An 18,762-nucleotide genomic window follows, 5' to 3' on the forward strand; every position below is an offset into this window, starting at 1 on the left:
CGGATGCTCCCTGCTAGACTCTTCTTTCGTTATTCTTTTTTCTGTCGGTTTTGATCTTGTTGCCGATACCATTCAATTCAAAGCATAAAAAAATGTAACAATCGTCATAACGCAACTGAGTCAATTTGTAGAACAATATGCAGAATACCTGACGAATTAGATATATATGAGTTCAGGAAACATTGCGGAATACAATATTACACTCAGTTAAGTGAAAGGGGTGCTTCTCCGCTGTGTAGATTCCCCTGAAGAACGGTCTATTGATTTCATTTATTATTCCTTTTTTTGGACGCACTATACATATCTCATTAGACAGTCTTCTGCATAAACAAACAATAAGCTTCCTACTTGCTTATTTTTTCAGAGGTCGCTCAAAGTTGGAGATAAAAAAGGTATCGTATTTCGTTCTCCAATAAATATTTTAATGTTTGCTCTCATCGTGAAAGAGGACAGAATGCACAAGCGAATATCAACAGCAGCTTCTGAAACTTGCAGGCAGGCATCACTAAATGAAAGAGCTTTGCATTACAAATCTTGTATTCTTTTAGTGGGGGAATGGCATTAATGATGAAGCATTAATGAATGTTTAAGGCCTGGATTATCAACGAAAACTTTCTAATTTCTTGGTATATGAAAACAGTGTATAGAAACTTATGACTTGCGCTTACAAATTCTAGCCACTGCATGATTAAAAACGTGAGTTCTGCATATAAAAAATTGACGGAACTCAACTAAAGGTAAAACGAAATGTCAATTCTAGTTGTAAAAGTCTGTTTCAGTCACAAGTTTTTACGTACTTTTCAAGTGAATGAAACGAATGTTCACTTGATAATGATATATGTAGTCGAAATTTGTTGTACTTTATAACGCCTATTTTGCCACTGAAGCCAATGTTCTTATTTCTAATTTATACACTTGCGGACAGCTCTGAATATTATGCTCAACATAACCAAGATCATAAATTAACTTAAAGTGAAGCAGTGTGGAGTTAATGTTTTCGCCAAAGCAGCAGCCAGAAGAAGTGTACATTGTCCGATTAAACGAGTATCTGTGGTAACGACACTCACCTGGTGGAATCCGAGGTAACTCTCGATGCTATGGGTGGCGAAGAACACTTCCCCCTCACAAGTGAGAATTAGGAGGAAGCCGTTCAGCGCCTGGAACAAATAAAATTCATTTGTAGGTTTCTCTTATTCCCGTCACTTCATCCTAGTAAATGTTTAGGCGTCATCAGAGAGTTTCTGGAAGTAGACGGATTGCCTACAGATTCAACTGTAGTAGACAAATTGTAACATACAAGTAGCTGATCGCTCAGACAGTGATCATGTAGAAAGGAAATGCAGTGACCAAGCCATGTGCGTGGTTAGACATGAGTTACAATTCGTATTAATCATACTTGGTTCAAATAAAAAGAAATAGGTTTTTAAAAGAAACTACTTTCTTTTCAGACCTACAATAATAAAAATAAATTCTCTCTTCGCAACTAAAACACGTGACGTACTTTTTCTGTCACAAAGAAAAACTTAAGACCCATCACTCTAACATTCAGCATTGCTAAAGAGAAATACGCCTCACTGGAAGCGAAAACAAATCAATCAACTCTTAATATCTGGCATAATCGCTTCGTCACACCTTCTCTTTCAGGCGTTTAATCCTATAGCTTTTCCGTGTCATTGGACTGATTATGCCGTTCCTACTATACTCTTCTTCCGAAAGCAAGTTTAAAGTTAATGATTTTTTTTAATTCTCATTTTTAGCTCCTGTCATACAGTTTCATTTGGATTGATAATGGGATTTCCACCGATATCTCGACCAGTTTCTCACGGTTACAAAGCAGCCAATTTTTCCCAACGAATTATCTAGGATTCTGATCATTACCCCAGACAGATGCTCTTTTAAAGTGTGGTTTTCGTCTACCTTTCTCAAACTGCCTTTAATCAGCGCCATTTCTTCGAATGATCCGGACAATAAACAGTATCACGGTTGAAACTGATTTGTGTATTTCTGGTGTCCAACTCTCAGTATTCTGTGGATTGTTTTGGGATTGAGGCTCGTACGCTCCTACAACATTTTAGCTTCTTTTTCAGAAGCGCGAAATCTGTTTTTCGCTACACTTAAAATGACTTTCCATCTGAACTTTTTCAGGACTGCTCTTTGGTATATCACTCCATTCTCTCCCTTCTCAAACCTTCATATTATATTATTTCTGTGCTCTTTGAAATACTATAATTGTCGCTAATTTTCATCTTATACCTTTCCTTTTCGCAACGAAATACAATTAGTTAGTTTGCTGGATAGCGACAACGCGAAAAGGGCTGGTATTTTGCTGTATGATTCGTTCAAATGGCTCTGAACACTATGGGACTTAACATCGGAGGTCATCAGTCCCCTAGAACTTAGAACTACTTAAACCTAACTGATCTAAGGACATCACACACATCCAGGCCCGAGGCAGGATTTGAATCTGCGACCGACCGTAGCAATAGCGCGGTTCCGGACTGAAGCGCCTACAAAAAAAAGAACCGTTCAGCCACAGCGGCCGGCTATGATTCGTGCTGCTCACTCTTTTATCTACCGAGGTATGGAGGTAACTACGGAATATTTTCTTATCGGCCGATATATTTATTTAATTTCGTTTGATATGTTGCGAAAATAGTGGTCTACTGACATAGAACATGCCAATGTTCCTATCGTAATTTTTCATAAAAACAGGCCGAGAATGTGCTAAACGTAAAGCCGAAGTCTCCCGTTGCAGGATACTACTGTCCATAAGACAATTAGGACAACAGATATAGAACTGCTAATTTTAATCACGTTTACCACATCCCTCGGCTATTTTTGCGACGATCCCGACCCCATATCATTGTATGCCTAGTTTCATTAGGCATCGAATGCTATTAAAAATGAAAGCTATTGAGAAATAATAGTTGCCTCTGAATCTCGATGGACACTCATTTCTTTGCTTGCTATCAACGCCGAAAACATAATTTCGCTATTTTCAGAAGTTTCGAATGCATTCGAAGTCAACAGTTAAGGGTATTCGCAATGTATATTTGCATTCTCCCACTAAATCATTCTGTCTTCTTACTTACTGCTTATTACGAAATTGAGTATGAGCCAGTTTAATACGAAATCCAATGTGTGTGACATTGAAATAACTGGAGAGAAAGAGAGTTGGACGAATGTTAGCGGCATTCACTGTACGTACAAAAGTAAAGGACCAGCAATATTTTGTTTTTGGTGGAAGAGAAAAATAAAGGGTGTAAGAAGTTAATGTGGCGTCAAATCTCCACGTACTGACCCAAACACCCAGAACAGTCGCTGGAAATCTGTGTCCATCCTGCAACTTCACAGGGACAAACTAAATTCGTACTCTTAGAGGATTTTGAATAAAGATGGTTGCAGGGACCTTTACTAATGCACGCACACATACTAGTAGTCGGAATTTAATGCGACGCGAAGAAACGCGTCGAGCGCTACGCAGTAACTACAATGACGGAAACAGGGAGCACCCACAACACGAGGGTTACAGGAAGCAGTTCCTTTCACTTGAAAATATTTATGGAGGCAGTTGGCAGGACACGCGATGGCGGCAGCCGGTGTGCAGTGGCCACGGAGCCTCTTTATTGGTCCATTACTCCGGCATCGATACTGCAATCCCTCAGGGAGCGCAACAAAAGCGCGATAAAATGGAGGCCGAGGCCGCACGGCCCGCTCTTCGAGTGCAACTGCCCGCGCCGCTGATGCTTAAATACGGGCAACGTGCGCCGATACGATTTACTGCGCAATTTTCAAGAGTCGTAACGCGATATCAATTACGAGACATCCACCAAACTTACTGCTTCTCACGCTTGCTGCTGATACGCGCGTAGATAGGTGAAGGTTAGCTGGATTATTTTTGTGTGAATTGGAAACCTTGCAGCTATCATTTGAGTCACTGAAAAGCGGCTGAAGCGAGTAGCAGCACTTTACGCACGAGTAATTATTTACAGACAAGCCATTATTTTTATCAAAGTGTACATTGTACAGGCCAGCCGCTGTGGCCGAGCGGTTATAGGCGCTTCAGTCCAGCACCACGCGGCTGCTACGGTCGCAGGTTCGAATCCTGCCTTGGGCTTGGATGTGTGTGATGTCCTTAGGTTAGTTAGGTTTAAGGGGCTCCGGAACGCCCTACACTTGCAATGTTAAAATAACGCTTATAAATTACATCTTTCCTCACAAAGTATTTGAGGTAGGAAGTTGAACTTTTTACAGATTATTTATTGGAATATGGGCTACAACTTAACACAGGGATTTTACAAAATTTTAGTTCAGTTATTAAAGATGATTTTTTTTCAATTGTAATGAAAATTCACAACATTTTTTGCAATTTTTTATTTATATATTCAAAAATATACAGTTTTTTGGAAAAAGGCTGTGTTAAATTATGCAGAAGGTACTGTGTAACATTTACTGAAATTTTGAAACAAATATGTTTGGAAGATCCTTAGAAAACATGTAATTAGTATGAGAAAATAAAACTTTTTGGAATCGAGCGACAAAGATTGGATTAACTTTTTAGTGCATTCCAGGTCCATAGGATGGATTATCTTCATCCTCTGCCAACTCCTCCTCCAGCTTCCTCTTGTTCCTCCTCCTGTTTACTCTTGCTTGTATTTCTAGACTCTTTACAGCCCTGTCTGCAGCCCGAAGGCGTTCCTTGTCTAAAGCAAGCATCGCTCGTACCATGTTAGAACCTATCTTCATTCCCATATTTCTAAATACCTTGCACCTTACAATGTTGCCATCATTGAAAGTCGCAACAGCATCATACACACCAAAGTGAAGTGTTTCTATTCCAACAAATATAGTCTTGGGGATTCTCGACCATATAACACTATTTACACTTACATTGGGGTTTTGAGTTTTTCCGTGAATACACTTTTTCAACAGTTCAGGTGCTGCTAAGTCTCTGAAAATAGGTTAGCCACAACACATACTTTATCTCACATCACTAAAATGTACCTGATGAACACGGACGTTAATAACAACACCATTTGACAGCAGTTTAACAGCGCCACAGTGGGTCACGCCCATGTAGAACACATTTCAAAAAAAATTTAAAAATAGTTGTAGTCTTCGGAATTGAATAAATTATATATCTATTAAAAGATTCTGCAGATTCAGAAAACGCAAAAAAGTAAAAATTGAACTTTTCATGATTTTGAGCCTTTCCGGAGCCCCTTAAGTAGTTCTAAGTCCCATAGTGCTTAGAGCTATTTTAACCATTTGCACATTGTACATCAAAAATACCTGGGCAAAGTTTAGAGGATTACTTCCTCTGACCAAATGAAGGAAAAGATGTCCTGCACGTATATCCAGAACGAATCTTTCATTCTGTGGGACTGTGCGCTATTTTGGCAAAAGTAAACAGTTTGCCGGAGTGAAGGCTTGCCTTGATTTCACCGACTGAGCTGCCCAGGCACCACTCAGGAATAATTTTTATGCACATTGTACGGGTTAAATACAGTCTTTTGCAACTGTAATTGAAGTCTTATTAAGACTAAACGCGTTTCGCTTTATTCTGAAACATCTTCAGCGGTCACTCTAACAATATGGTTTTTTTGCCTTACAATTTTGTTTACTAGGTTCATGAACAGTTCGCATGCTTTACTTATTAATATAAACAGTGTCGTTACTCACGGTTTTTGTTATTTATGTCATTCTTCCTGTTCTTTCATATGCATGTGTTAGATATTAGCTCAGAGCACTTTCTCTGCACTAAATATATACACGTTTCTGTGTCATCTCGTCTCACCATTTCGTGTGTCTTGTTTTGCTATTGCGGGATGCGTTCGTCTTTTGTTTGTTTGGCAGTGGTGAGAGCGTCTCGGACACAGAAATGTTGTTAACACACACTATGGTCACTGTTCACGTGAAGGCAGGCTCCTGATCGATACCTGTTCCGTCCAAAAATTCCAGGTGGTTTCCGAATGTATTAACAAATATCCACAATGCGTCCCCGGACTTCGTCGACATTACCAACAGAGCTGGAATACACCAAAGCTTTTAAATATTATTTAAAAAAATCCAATGGTATTGTCGAGCCACGACCGACATACGTGCTGTCGGAACGCTATTTACCGGGTATCCGGAATGACGATAAAATCAAACGAGGGCACTTTGTGATTTACGCTTCACTTGCGGTGTTTCGAAATAAACACCGTCTTAGACATTCACAGTGTTGTAACATGGCATGACTGCACTTTTGCACACGTCGTATCGGGAAAACCATTGATGCCGGACGTCTTCCGTTGTATGCCAATGAAGTTTCTTTCAGTGTGTGCTGATGCAGCAGCTCCATACTTAACAATCATACACAATCGCTCGTAAGGCAAAAGATCCGTACCCAGAGACTGGAAACTTGCACAGGTCACACCAATATTCAAGAAACGAAGTAGGCTCATATCGTTAATGTCATTATGCAGCAGGATTTTGGAACATATATTGCGTTCAGACAATATGAATTACCTCAAAAATAAGGGTCTGTTGACATACAGTCAACACGAATTTAGAAAGCATCATTCTTGGGAATGGCTCTGAGCACTATGGGACTCAACTGCTGTGGTCATAAGTCCCCTAGAACTTAGAACTACTTAAACCTAACTAACCTAAGGACAGCACACAACACCCAGCCATCACGAGGCAGAGAAAATCCCTAACCCCGCCGGGAATCGAACCCGGGAACCCGGGCGTGGGAAGCGCGAACGCTACCGCACGACCACGAGATGCGGGCTAAGCATCATTCTTGTTGAGATGGTTCAAATGGCTCTGAGCACTATGGGACTTAACATCTGAGATCATCAGCCCCCTAGACTTGGAACTACGTAAACCTAACTAACCTAAGGACATCACACACATCCATGCCCGAGGCAGGATTCGAATCTGCGACCGTAGCAGCCGCGTGGTTCCGGACTGCAGCGCCTAGAACCGCCACAGCGACCGGCCATGATTCTTGCGAAACGCAACTAGTTCTTTACTCACGCAAAGTGTTGAGTGCTATTGATAATGGATTTCAAATTTATTCCGTATTTCTAGATTTCCAGAATGCTTTTGACACTGTAGCACACAAGCGGCTTTTAGTGGAACTGTGTGCTTATGGAATATCGTTATGAGGCAGGATTCCTGATTTCCTGTCAGAGAGGTCACAGTTCGTAGCAATTGACGGAAAGTCATCGAGTAAAACAGAAGTGATTTCTGGTGTTCGACTAGGTAGTGTTATAGGTCTTCTTTTCTATGCTCCTTATCTATACAGGGTGTTACAAAAAGGTACGGCCAAACTTTCAGGAAACATTCCTCACACATAAAGAAAGAAAATATATTATGTGGAAATGTGTCCGGAAACGCTTACTTCCCATGTTAGAGCTCATTTTATTACTTCTCTTCAAATCACATTAATCATGGAATGGAAACACACAGCAACAGAACGTACCAGCGTGACTTCAAACACTTTGTTACAGGAAATGTTCAAAATGTCCTCCGTTAGCGAGGATACATGCATCCACCCTCCGTCGCATGGAATCCCTGATGCGCTGATGCAGCCCTGGAGAATGGCGTATTGTATCACAGCCGTCCACAATACGAGCACGGAGAGTCTCTACATTTGGTACCGGGGTTCCGTAGACAAGAGCTTTCAAATGCCCCCATAAATGAAAGTCAAGAGGGTTGAGGTCAGGAGAGCGTGGAGGCCATGGAATTGGTCCGCCTCTACAAATCCATCGGTCACCGAATCTGTTGTTGAGAAGCGTACGAACACTTCGACTGAAATGTGCAGGAGCTCCATCGCGCATGAACCACATGTTGTGTCGTACTTGTAAAGGCACATGTTCTAGCAGCACAGGTAGAGTATCCCGTATGAAATCATGATAACGTGCTCCATTGAGCGTAGGTGGAAGAACATGGGGCCCAATCAAAACATCACCAACAATGCCTGCCCAAACGTTCACAGAAAATCTGTGTTGATGACGTGATTGCACAATTGCGAGCGGATTCTCGTCACCCCACACATGTTGATTGTGAAAGTTTACAATTTGATCACGTTGGAATGAAGTCTCATCCGTAAATTGAACATTTGCACTGAAATGAGGATTGACACATTGTTGGATGAACCATTCGCAGAAGTGTACCCGTGGAGGCCAATCAGCTGCTGATAGTGCCTGCACACGCTGTGCATGGTACGGAAACAACTGGTCCTCCCGTAGCACTCTACATACAGTGACGTGGTCAATGTTACCTTGTACAGCAGCAACTTCTCTGACGCTGACATTAGGGTTATCGTCAACTGCACGAAGAATTGCCTCGTCCATTGCAGGTGTCCTCGTCGTTCTAGGTCTTCCCCAGTCACGAGTCATAGGCCGGAATGTTCCGTGCTCCCTAAGACGACGATCAATTGCTTCGAACGTCTTCCTGTCGCGACACTTTCGTTCTGGAAATCTGTCTCGATACAAACGTACCGTGCCACGGCTATTGCCCCGTGCTAATCCATACATCAAATGGGCATCTGCCAACTCCGCATTTGTAAACTTTGCGCTGGCTGCAAAACAACGTTCGTGATGAACACTAACCTGTTGATGCTACGTACTGATGTGCTTGATGCTAGTACTGTAGAGTAATGAGTCGCATATCAACACAAGCACCGAAGTCAACATTACCTTCCTTCAATTGGGCCAACAGGCGGTGAATCGAGGACGTACAGTACATACTGACGAAACTAAAATGAGCTCTAACATGGAAATTAAGCGTTTCCGGACACATGTCCACATAACATCTTTTCTTTATTTGTGTGTGAGGAATGTTTCCTGAAAGTTTGGCAGTACCTTTTTGTAACACCCTGTATAAACGATTTAGGAGACAGTATGAGCGGTCGTCTTGAGTTGTTTGCTGATGCTGCTGTTGTTTATCGTCTAGTAAAGCTATCAGCGGATCAAAACAAATTATAATTCGATTTAGAAAAGATATACGTATGGTACAAAAATTGACGATTGACCCTAAGTGCCGGCCGTGGTGGCCGAGCGGTTCTAGGCGCTTCAGTCCGGAACCGCGCGAGTGCTACGGTCGCAGGTTCGAATCCTGCCTCGGGGATGGATGTGTGTGATGTCCTTAGGTTAGTTAGGTTTAAGTAGTTCTAAGTTCTAGGGGACTGATGACCTCAGATGTTAAGTCCCATAGGGCTCAGAGCCATTTTTTGACCCTAAGTAATGAGAAGTGTGAGGTCAACCATATTAATGCTAAATGGCATCCGTTAAACTTCGGTTACACGATAAATCAGTCAAATCTGAAGACCGTAAATTCAACTAAATACCTAGGAATTACAATTATAAACAACTTAAGTTGGAAAGAATACATAGAAAATGTTGTAGGAAATGCAAACGAAAGATTGCGTTTTATTCGCAGAACACCTGGAAAATGTAACAGATCTACTAAAGAGACTGCCTACACTACACTAGTACGTCCTCTTTTGGAGTACTGCTGCGCCGTCTGGGATCCTTACCAGATAAGATTAACGGAGTATATCGACAAAGTTCAAAGAAGAGCAGCACGCTTTGTATTATCCTGAAATAAGGGAGAGAGTGTCACGGACATGATACAGGATTTGGGGTGGACATCATTAAAACAAAGCCGTTTTTCTTGCAACGGAAACTTCTCACGAAATTTCAGTCACCAGATTCCGCCCCCCCCCCCCCCCTCACCCCGAATGCGAATATATTTTGTCGACTCCGACCTACATCATAATAAAATAAGTGAAATCAGAGTTCTTACGAAAAGATGTAGGTGTTTGTTTTTTCCGTGCGCTGTTCGAGATTGGAATAATAGAGAATTATTGTGGAGGTGGTTCGATGAACCCTCTGCCAGGCACTTAAGTGTGATTTACAGAGTGTTCATGTAGGTGTAGATGTAGAACATACATCTGCATCTACATCTACATCTACATGGTAGCTCTCTCTCTCTCTCTCTCTTTCAGTCCTCAGGCCTCGGAAGGCCCAACAGTACTGACCGATCGCCGTGTCACGCTCAGTCGACAGGCGTCAATGGTTGCGTATATGGGGAGGTATGTGATCGGCGCACCGCTCTCGCGGCCGTTGTTAGTTCTCGTGACCGGAGCCGCTACTTCTCAGTCAAGTAGTTCCTCGTTTGGTCTCACAAGGGCTGAGTGTACCGCACTAGCCAACAGTCACCCATCCAAGCGATAGCCAAGCCCGACCGCGCTTAACTGCAATGATCTGACGGAAACCAGTGTTATAGCTGCTGCAACGCTGTTAGCTACATGAATACTCTACAGTTCACTTTTAAGTGTGTGCCAGTGTGTTCATCGAACCACCTTCAAGCTATTTCTCTAACGATCCGCTCTCGAGCAGAACACGGTAAAGACGAAGACATAAATCTTTCCGTGCAGGCTATGTTGATCATTTCTCCCTATACAGCGTTATTACAAATGATTGAAGCGATTTCACAGGTCTACAACAACTTTATTATTTGAGATATTTTCAAAATGCTTTGCACACACATACAAAAACTCAAAAAGTTTTTTTAGGCATTCACAAATGTTTGATATGTGCCCCTTTAGTGATTCGGCAGACATCAAGCCGATAATCAAGTTCCTCCCACACCCGGCGCAGCATGTCCCCATCAATGAGTTCGAAAGCATCGTTGATGCGAGCTCGCAGTTCTGGCACGTTTCTGGGTAGAGGAGGTTTAAACACTGAATCTTTCACATAACCCCACAGAAAGAAATCGCATGGGGTTAAGTCGGGAGAGCGTGGAGGCCATGACATGAATTGCTGATCATGATCTCCACCACGACCGATCCATCGGTTTTCCAATCTCCTGTTTAAGAAATGCCGAACATCATGATGGAAGTGCGGTGGAGCACCATCCTGTTGAAAGATGAAGTCGGCGCTGTCGGTCTCCAGTTGTGGCATGAGCCAATTTTCCGCGGGCTACGCGTGAAACTTGCCCGCACGCGTTCAACCGTTTCTTCGCTCACTGCAGGCCGACCCGTTGATTTCCCCTTACAGAGGCATCCAGAAGCTTTAAACTGCGCATACTAACGCCGAATGGAGTTAGTAGTTGGTGGATCTTTGTTGAACTTCGTCCTGAAGTGTCGTTCCACTGCTATCACTGACTGATGTGAGTGCATTTCAAGCACGACATACGCTTTATCGGCTTCTGTCACCATTTTGTCTCACTGCGCTCTCGAGCACTCTGACGGCAGAAACCTGAAGTGCGGCTTCAGCCAAACAAAACTTTATGAGTTTTTCTACGTATCTGTAGTGTGTCGTGACCATATGTCAATGAATGGAGCTACAGTGAATTTATGAAATCGCTTCAATCATTTGTAATAGCCCTGTATAGGCGGCCGCCAACAAAAAATACTTTCACACTCTGGAAATAAAGTTGGTGATGATGTGTATGAATTTTTAAGGGACAACACTTACACACAACTTAAACTAACTTATGCTAAGAACAAAACACACACACACACACACACACACACACACACACACACACACACACACACACACACATATGCCCGAACCTTCCACGGGAGGGGCCGTGCAATCCGTGACATGGCGCCTCTAACCACGCGGCCACTCCGCGCGGTCTAAGTTGGTGACTGAAATATAATGAGAAGCTCCTGCCACAACGAAAAACGCCTTTGTTTTAATGATTGCCACGCGAATTCACTTATCATATCCGTGACATTCTCTCCCATATTTTGCGAGAATACAAACCGCGATGCCCTTCTTCGAAATTTTTCGATGCAGTTCATCAATACTATCTGATGTGGGTCCCACGTCGCGCAGCAATACTCCAGAAGAAGGCGAAGAAGTGTAACGTAGGCAGTCTCTTTAGTAGATCTGTAGCATTTTCTAAGTGTTCTGCCAGTTAATCACAGTCTTAGCTTCGCTTTTCCCACAACGGTATCCATGTGACCGTTCCAATTTAAGTTATTTGTGATTGTAATCCCTTACATTTAGTTGAATTCACAGCATTTAGATATTCGTATGTGTGATTTGCCGTGTAACCGAAATTTAGCGAATTCCTTTAAAACTCGTGTGGATTACTTCACGCTTTTCATTATTTAGAGTCATTTGCCACTTTTAATACCATACAGATATCTTGCTAAATCATTTTGCAGTTGGTTTTGATTATCTGATGACTTTAAAATTCGACAAATGACAGCATAATCTGAAAATAACCTAAGAGGGGTGTTCAGATTGTCTCCTATATCGTTTATATAGTTTAGGAACAGCAGAAGGCCTTTAACATTTCCTTAGTGAACGCGAGACATTACTTCTGTTCTGTTCGATGACTTTCCATCAACTATTACTGCGAACTGTGACCTCTCTGACAGGAAATCACGAATACAGTCGCACGACTGAGACGAGTCTCCATAGGGAAGCGGTTTCATTAGAAGCCGCTTGTGAGGAGCGGTGTCAAAACGTTCTGGAAGTAACGAATCAATTTGACGTCCCCTGTAGATTCATTACTTCATGAGAGTAATGATATTTTTAATGTTAAACGAGTGTAAAGAAGTAGGAGGGACGAGTATAGTTCAAAGTTCTGTCTTCATCCAGGCCATTACAGACGAAGCAGAACATCGGATTGTTTCAAGGATGGGGAAGGAAATCGGCCGTGCCCTTTCAAAGGAACCATTCCAGCATTTACTTCACCGGAGATATTTAAGGAAATCACAGAAAATCTAAATATGGATGGTCGGACGGGGATTTGAACCGTCGTCCTCCTAGCTGGAAGTTCAGTGTGCTAACAACTGTGCTACCTCACTCAGTACTAGCGTAAAAAATGGCAGAAAAGGTTTGCTCGCTGCAGAGTCACCAAGACTACAGCTTCAGAACATAAAAACTGCCAGCTTACGTCTGTAAATAATGTCCAGAAGTTCGTGGGTGAAGTTTGCTTGCACGCCATACTGCTTTTTGCCTGTGTAACGAGTAAACAGCCCGCACGTGGGAGGGAAGTTTAAACTTTGAGCTCTGATAATAGTGGGAATACACGTGGTTGTGCCAGCAATAATGGTCCCGCAGCAATTCTCCATGTGTAGGGCAGTCTGACATTCTATGTCATGATATAATGGAGACACAGCTTAGAGTTCAATTTTTTTTTTTTTTTTGGTCATCAGTCTACTGACTGGTTTGATGCGGCCCGCCACGAATTTCTTTCCTGTGCTAACCTCTTCATCTCAGAGTAGCACTTGCAACCTACGTCCTCAATTATTTGCTTGACGTATTCCAATCTCTGTCTTCCTCTACAGTTTTTGCCCTCTACAGCTCCCTCTAGTACCAAGGAAGTCATTCCCTCATGTCTTAGCAGATGTCCTATCATCCTGTCCCTTCTCCTTATCAGTGTTTTCCACATATTCCTTTCCTCTCCGATTCTGCGTAGATCCTCCTCATTCCTTACCTTATCAGTCCACCTAATTTTCAACATTCGTCTATAGCACCACATCTCAAATGCTTCGATTCTCTTCTGTTCCGGTTTTCCCACAGTCCATGTTTCACTACCATACAATGCTGTACTCCAGACGTACATCCTCAGAAATTTCTTCCTCAAATTAAGGCCGGTATTTGATATTAGTAGACTTCTCTTGGCCAGAAATGCCTTTTTTGCCATAGCGAGTCTGTTTTTGATGTCCTCCTTGCTCCGTCCGTCATTGGTTATTTTACTGCCTAGGTAGCAGAATTCCTTAACTTCATTGACTTCGTGACCATCAATCTTGATGTTAAGTTTCTCGCTGTTCTCATTTCTACTACTTCTCATTACCTTCGTCTTTCTCCGATTTACTCTCAAACCATACTGTGTACTCGTTAGTCTGTTCATTCCGTTCAGCAGATCATTTAATTCTTCTTCACTTTCACTCAGGATAGCAATGTCATCAGCGAATCGTATCATTGATATCTTTTCACCTTGTATTTTAATTCCACTCCTGAACCTTTCTTTTATTTCCGTCATTGCTTCCTCGATGTACAGATTGAAGAGTAGGGGCGAAAGGCTACAGCCTTGTCTTACACCCTTCTTAATACGAGCACTTCGTTCTTGATCGTCCACTCTTATTATTCCCTCTTGGTTGTTGTACATATTATATATGACCCGTTTCTCCCTATAGCTTACCCCTACTTTTTTCAGAATCTCGAACAGCTTGCACCATTTTATATTGTCGAACGCTTTTTCCAGGTCGACAAATCCTATGAAAGTGTCTTGATTTTTCTTTAGCCTTGCTTCCATTATTAGCCGTAACGTCAGAATTGCCTCTCTCGTTCCTTTACTTTTCCTAAAGCCAAACTGATCGTCACCTAGCGCATTCTCAATTTTCTTTTCCATTCTTCTGTATATTATTCTTGTAAGCAGCTTCAATGCATGAGCTGTTAAGCTGATTGTGCGATAATTCTCGCACTTGTCAGCTCTTGCCGTCTTCGGAATTGTGTGGATGATGCTTTTCCGAAAGTCAGATGGTATATCGCCAGATTCATATATTCTACACACCAACGTGAATAGTCGTTTTGTTGCCACTTCCCCTAGTGATTTTAGAAATTCTGATGGAATGTTATCTATCCCTTCTGCCTTATTTGACCGTAAGTCCTCCAAAGCTCTTTTAAATTCCGATTCTAGAGTTCAATACCACACACAACGGTGCTATCGCAGAATATACCGATATTTCTATAAATTATATATTACGAGCGAAATCCACATTTTGTAGAACTGAAGTACAGTGGGGCCCGGAAAATGTTTATACACTGAAGCACCAAAGAAACTAGTATAAGCATACGTATTCAAATACAGAGGCATGTGAACAGGCAGAATACAGTGCTGCGATTGGCAACGCCTGGCGCAGTTGTTAGATCGGTTACTGCTGCTACAATGGCAGGTTATCAAGATTTAAGTGAGTCTGAGCGTGGTCTATAGTCGGGGCACGAGGAATGGGACACATCATCTCCGAGGTAGCAATGAACTGGGGAATTTCCCCTACGACTATTTCGTGAGTATCTGGTGAATATCAGGAATCCAGTAAAACTTCTAATCTCCGACATCGCTGCAGCCGGAAAAAAGATCCTGCAAGAACGTGACCAACGACGACTGAAGAGAATCGTTCAACGTGACAGAAGTGCAACCCTTCCGCAAATTGCTACAGTTTTCAATGCTGGGCTATCAAAAGTGTCAACGTGCGAACGAAACGTCATCGATATGAGCTTTCAGAGCCGAAGGCCCGCTCATGTACCCTTGAAGACTGCACGACACAAACCTTTATGCCCCGCCTGGGCCCGTCAACACCGACATTGGACTGTTGATGATTGGACACATGTTGGCTGGCCGGATGAGTCTCGTTCCAAATTGTATCTAGCGGATGGACGTGTACGGGTATGGAGACAATCTTATGAATCCATGGACCCTGCACGTCAGCAAGGGACTGCTCAACCTGGTGGAGGTTCTGTAATGGTGTGAGGCGTGTGCAATTGGAGTGATATGGGAACTCTGATACATCTAAATACAACTCTGACAGGCGATATGTACGTAAGCATCCTGTCTGATCACGTGCATCCATTCATGTCCATTGTGAAATCCCACGGACTTGGGCAATTCCAGCAGGACAATGCGACACCCCACACATCCAGAATTGCTAAAGAGTGCCTCCAGAACACTCATCTGAGTTTAAACACTTCCGCTGACCACCAAACGCCCCAGACACGAACAATATTGAGCATATCTGGGGTGCCTTGCAACGTGCTGTTCAGAAGAGATCTCCACCCCGTCTTACTCTTACAGATTTATGGACCGCCCTGCAGGATTTATGGTGTCAGTTCCCTCTAGCACTACTTCAAACATTAGTCGAGTCCATGACCGTCGTGCTGCAGTACTTCTGCGGGGTCGCGGGGGCCCTCCACGATATTAGGCAGGTGTACCAGTTTCTTTGGCTCTTCACTGTAAGATTGACGCGGAACTGACCCTAGTTAATGAACAGGAGAACTGCCTATCACAGAAAACACGCAATTATTCATCAGAAAATCCTCGTCAGTACTTTGAAGAGCCGTTAAATTGTCTCAAGATTGGTGTATGTTGCCCAATCACCGTTGGCCGCAAAGTAACACGATTTCTTCAACATGCTTTATTAATGCTAGCCGGTATGCCCAGAAACTGTTTAATCCAGATGTGACTCGAGTCCCAGAAAATGTACGACTGTATGAATATTTTTGGCAAGTTGGAGCAGCAGCACACATCGCCTTGACAACCTCGTCACGAGTGCATGCGGTGTTCGGTGAGGAGAGGACAACCAGCAAAGGCAGTGCTATTTCCTGGCCACCTCGGTCGCCTGATATCTCTCCCTATGGTTGTTACTGGAGGGCAATACACTGTAAGAGCTACAGCAGAACACTAAAACGCTATTATGGGTATCCCTCAGGCAGGGTTGCTACGCGTGTCTCAGTTTGGTAAGCCCCGCACACCGCTGCAACAGCACCAACGGTGGCCATCTCCAACACCTCCTGTGATATTCATTAAAAAGATTCAATCCCGTGTCGGTGGTGTCGTAAATATTCTCCGGGCCATTTTTATTTCTCCCACTCTGTAGAAAAATCAGTAACGCTAAGGTTTGATCATTTGACCTTCGCCTTCTTCCCTTGGAAAGTTTCAAGAGGGAAGTTTAAGCAGATGCACTTATTTCCGTGTTAACTTGATACATACTCCGCAAAGCAATGTACGGCGTGTGGCGAGGAAACAAAGCGTGTGAGTTTCATGTTGTCCCCTTCCTGTTCCAAGCGTCGATGGTAAGTGGGAAGAAAGACACCTCTGTGTGATTATCTAATTTTGCCGTCTTGGAAATTACGTTAGATTTATGTTGAAAGGAGTAATATGTTTTTTCACTTATTCTGGAACTAGCGGCCGGCCGGAGAGACCGAGCGGTTCTAGGCGCTTCAGTCTGGAACCGCACGACCGCTACGGTCGCAGGTTCGAATCCTGCCTCGGGCATGGATGTGTGTGATGTTCTTAGGTTAGTTGGGTTTAAGTAGTTCTAAGTTCTAGGGGACTGATGACCTCAGAAGTTAAGTCCCATAGTGCTCAGAGCCATTTTTTTTTGGAACTCGCGGAGAAACACAGCGTTGCATCCACGCCCATATCACGCAGTGTCTGGCCTAGTACTTCATGTTTATGATGTCATATGTTCCGAACTATGTGTCGTACAATCATATAATTTTATAGGAACATTCAGCTGCAAAATATGCTGCGAATGGAGTTAGTAGCAGCAAAGTAATAAATTTAAATGGTTCAAATGGCTCTGAGCACTATTGGACTTAACTTCTGAGGTCATCAGTCCCCTAGAACTTAGAACTACTTAAACCTAACTAACCTAAGAACATCACACACATCCATGCCCGAGGCAGGATTCGAACCTGCGACCGTAGCGGTCTCGCGGCTCCAGACTGTGGCGCCTAGAACCGCTCGGCCATTCCGGCCGTCTAATAAATTTAAACGTCATGCACAATGCCGCAGTTTTTCTGTCAGATCACTGTTTATGATGTTATTATCTCCTAAACTTAGTGTCATAAACGGTATAGCATATTGCGAAAAAATTTAGTAACAAAGAATTAATAAATTTAAACGTCATGCACGATGCGGAACTTTCACTGCATGAACAGCGGAAAAGTAGTAAGTGATGAACATTTCTCCTTTCGTTGTTTTGTACGGACTGACAGAGAGAAAATATTTTGTAAAGGTTTGAAATTTTCGCAGTTTATTGTACTCACTCGCTGAACTACTTTTCCTGTTCCCCCGTTCGACACTGAAAAGAAACTGACGTTCGAACCCACGACGGATCTTGCTTTATATAGCACTACCAATGGATAGCCACACCTGGGGCGAATTCCACAACATACCAAAAAGGCTTCAAATAGCCCACAATGTTCCAGAACATGCCACAATATTCGAGGGTGTTCTGGGATGTTCCACAATGATCTGGGATGTTCCGGTATGTTCCAGAACATTCTTGAATCTTCCCGAATGTTCGAGACTATTCACGAACATTCCAGAACATCCCGGATCATTGTGGAACATTCCGGAACATTCTGAAATGTTGTGGAATGGTCTCGAATACTCTCGGATGTTCTGGAATGTTCTAGAAATTTCAAGAGGGCGAAACTTCCCAGCCCTTCTATCTTCAAAAGCGCGCATTCTGGTAAAATCAGAAACCTTATTCATGGATGGTGGATAGAGGGCAACCACACCTCTGACTGTACCGGAACTCAATTCTGAGTTTTAGTGGCACGCACATTGTATAGTTACTTTTTAATATATATATTAATTTTGTGAGAAAGGCACTTTACAATGCACGAAGTCTTTCTCGTAGTCTCCCACTGCAGTTCTGTGCCACTCACGTTGTCTAGACACATTATTGACAAATCACGCTGCTCTTCTTTTTTGAATATTTTCTATCTCTCTGGAAGTATAACATGGTAAGGGTTCAGACCGGCAAACGAAACGCTACTCAAGAACTGGTCGGAGAGGATTCCGTAAGCGATATGTTTCGCTGAAGTATATTAATTTCTCAGGAGACTGCAGGCTTTCTCTGTGAATTTCGTCGATGAAATCTCGTCGGTTTCTCAGCCGAATCTTGGCAACGTGTTGTCGCCTTGATTCGACGAGTTTTTTGCTCATGTTCTTCAGGGGAAGTCTTCGCCTTAAGATGACTACTAGAAAACTCATAGAAACGTTGCGACA

At 42.9% G+C, this 18,762-nt stretch overlaps 1 protein-coding gene across 1 annotated transcript in view; it reads right to left on the minus strand.

The window, feature by feature from the left end:
• Positions 1-18,762, minus strand: part of LOC126184445 (circadian locomoter output cycles protein kaput) — an 837,361-nt gene that overhangs the window by 153,009 nt on the left and 665,590 nt on the right. Inside the window, exon 4 of the mRNA XM_049926836.1 lies at positions 1,068-1,157. Coding sequence (XP_049782793.1) covers positions 1,068-1,157 — 90 coding nt within the window. The remainder of the gene's footprint in view (positions 1-1,067; positions 1,158-18,762) is intronic.

This window comes from Schistocerca cancellata, chromosome 4, assembly GCF_023864275.1.
Source record: "Schistocerca cancellata isolate TAMUIC-IGC-003103 chromosome 4, iqSchCanc2.1, whole genome shotgun sequence".
In the NCBI taxonomy this organism is placed as follows: domain Eukaryota; kingdom Metazoa; phylum Arthropoda; class Insecta; order Orthoptera; family Acrididae; genus Schistocerca; species Schistocerca cancellata.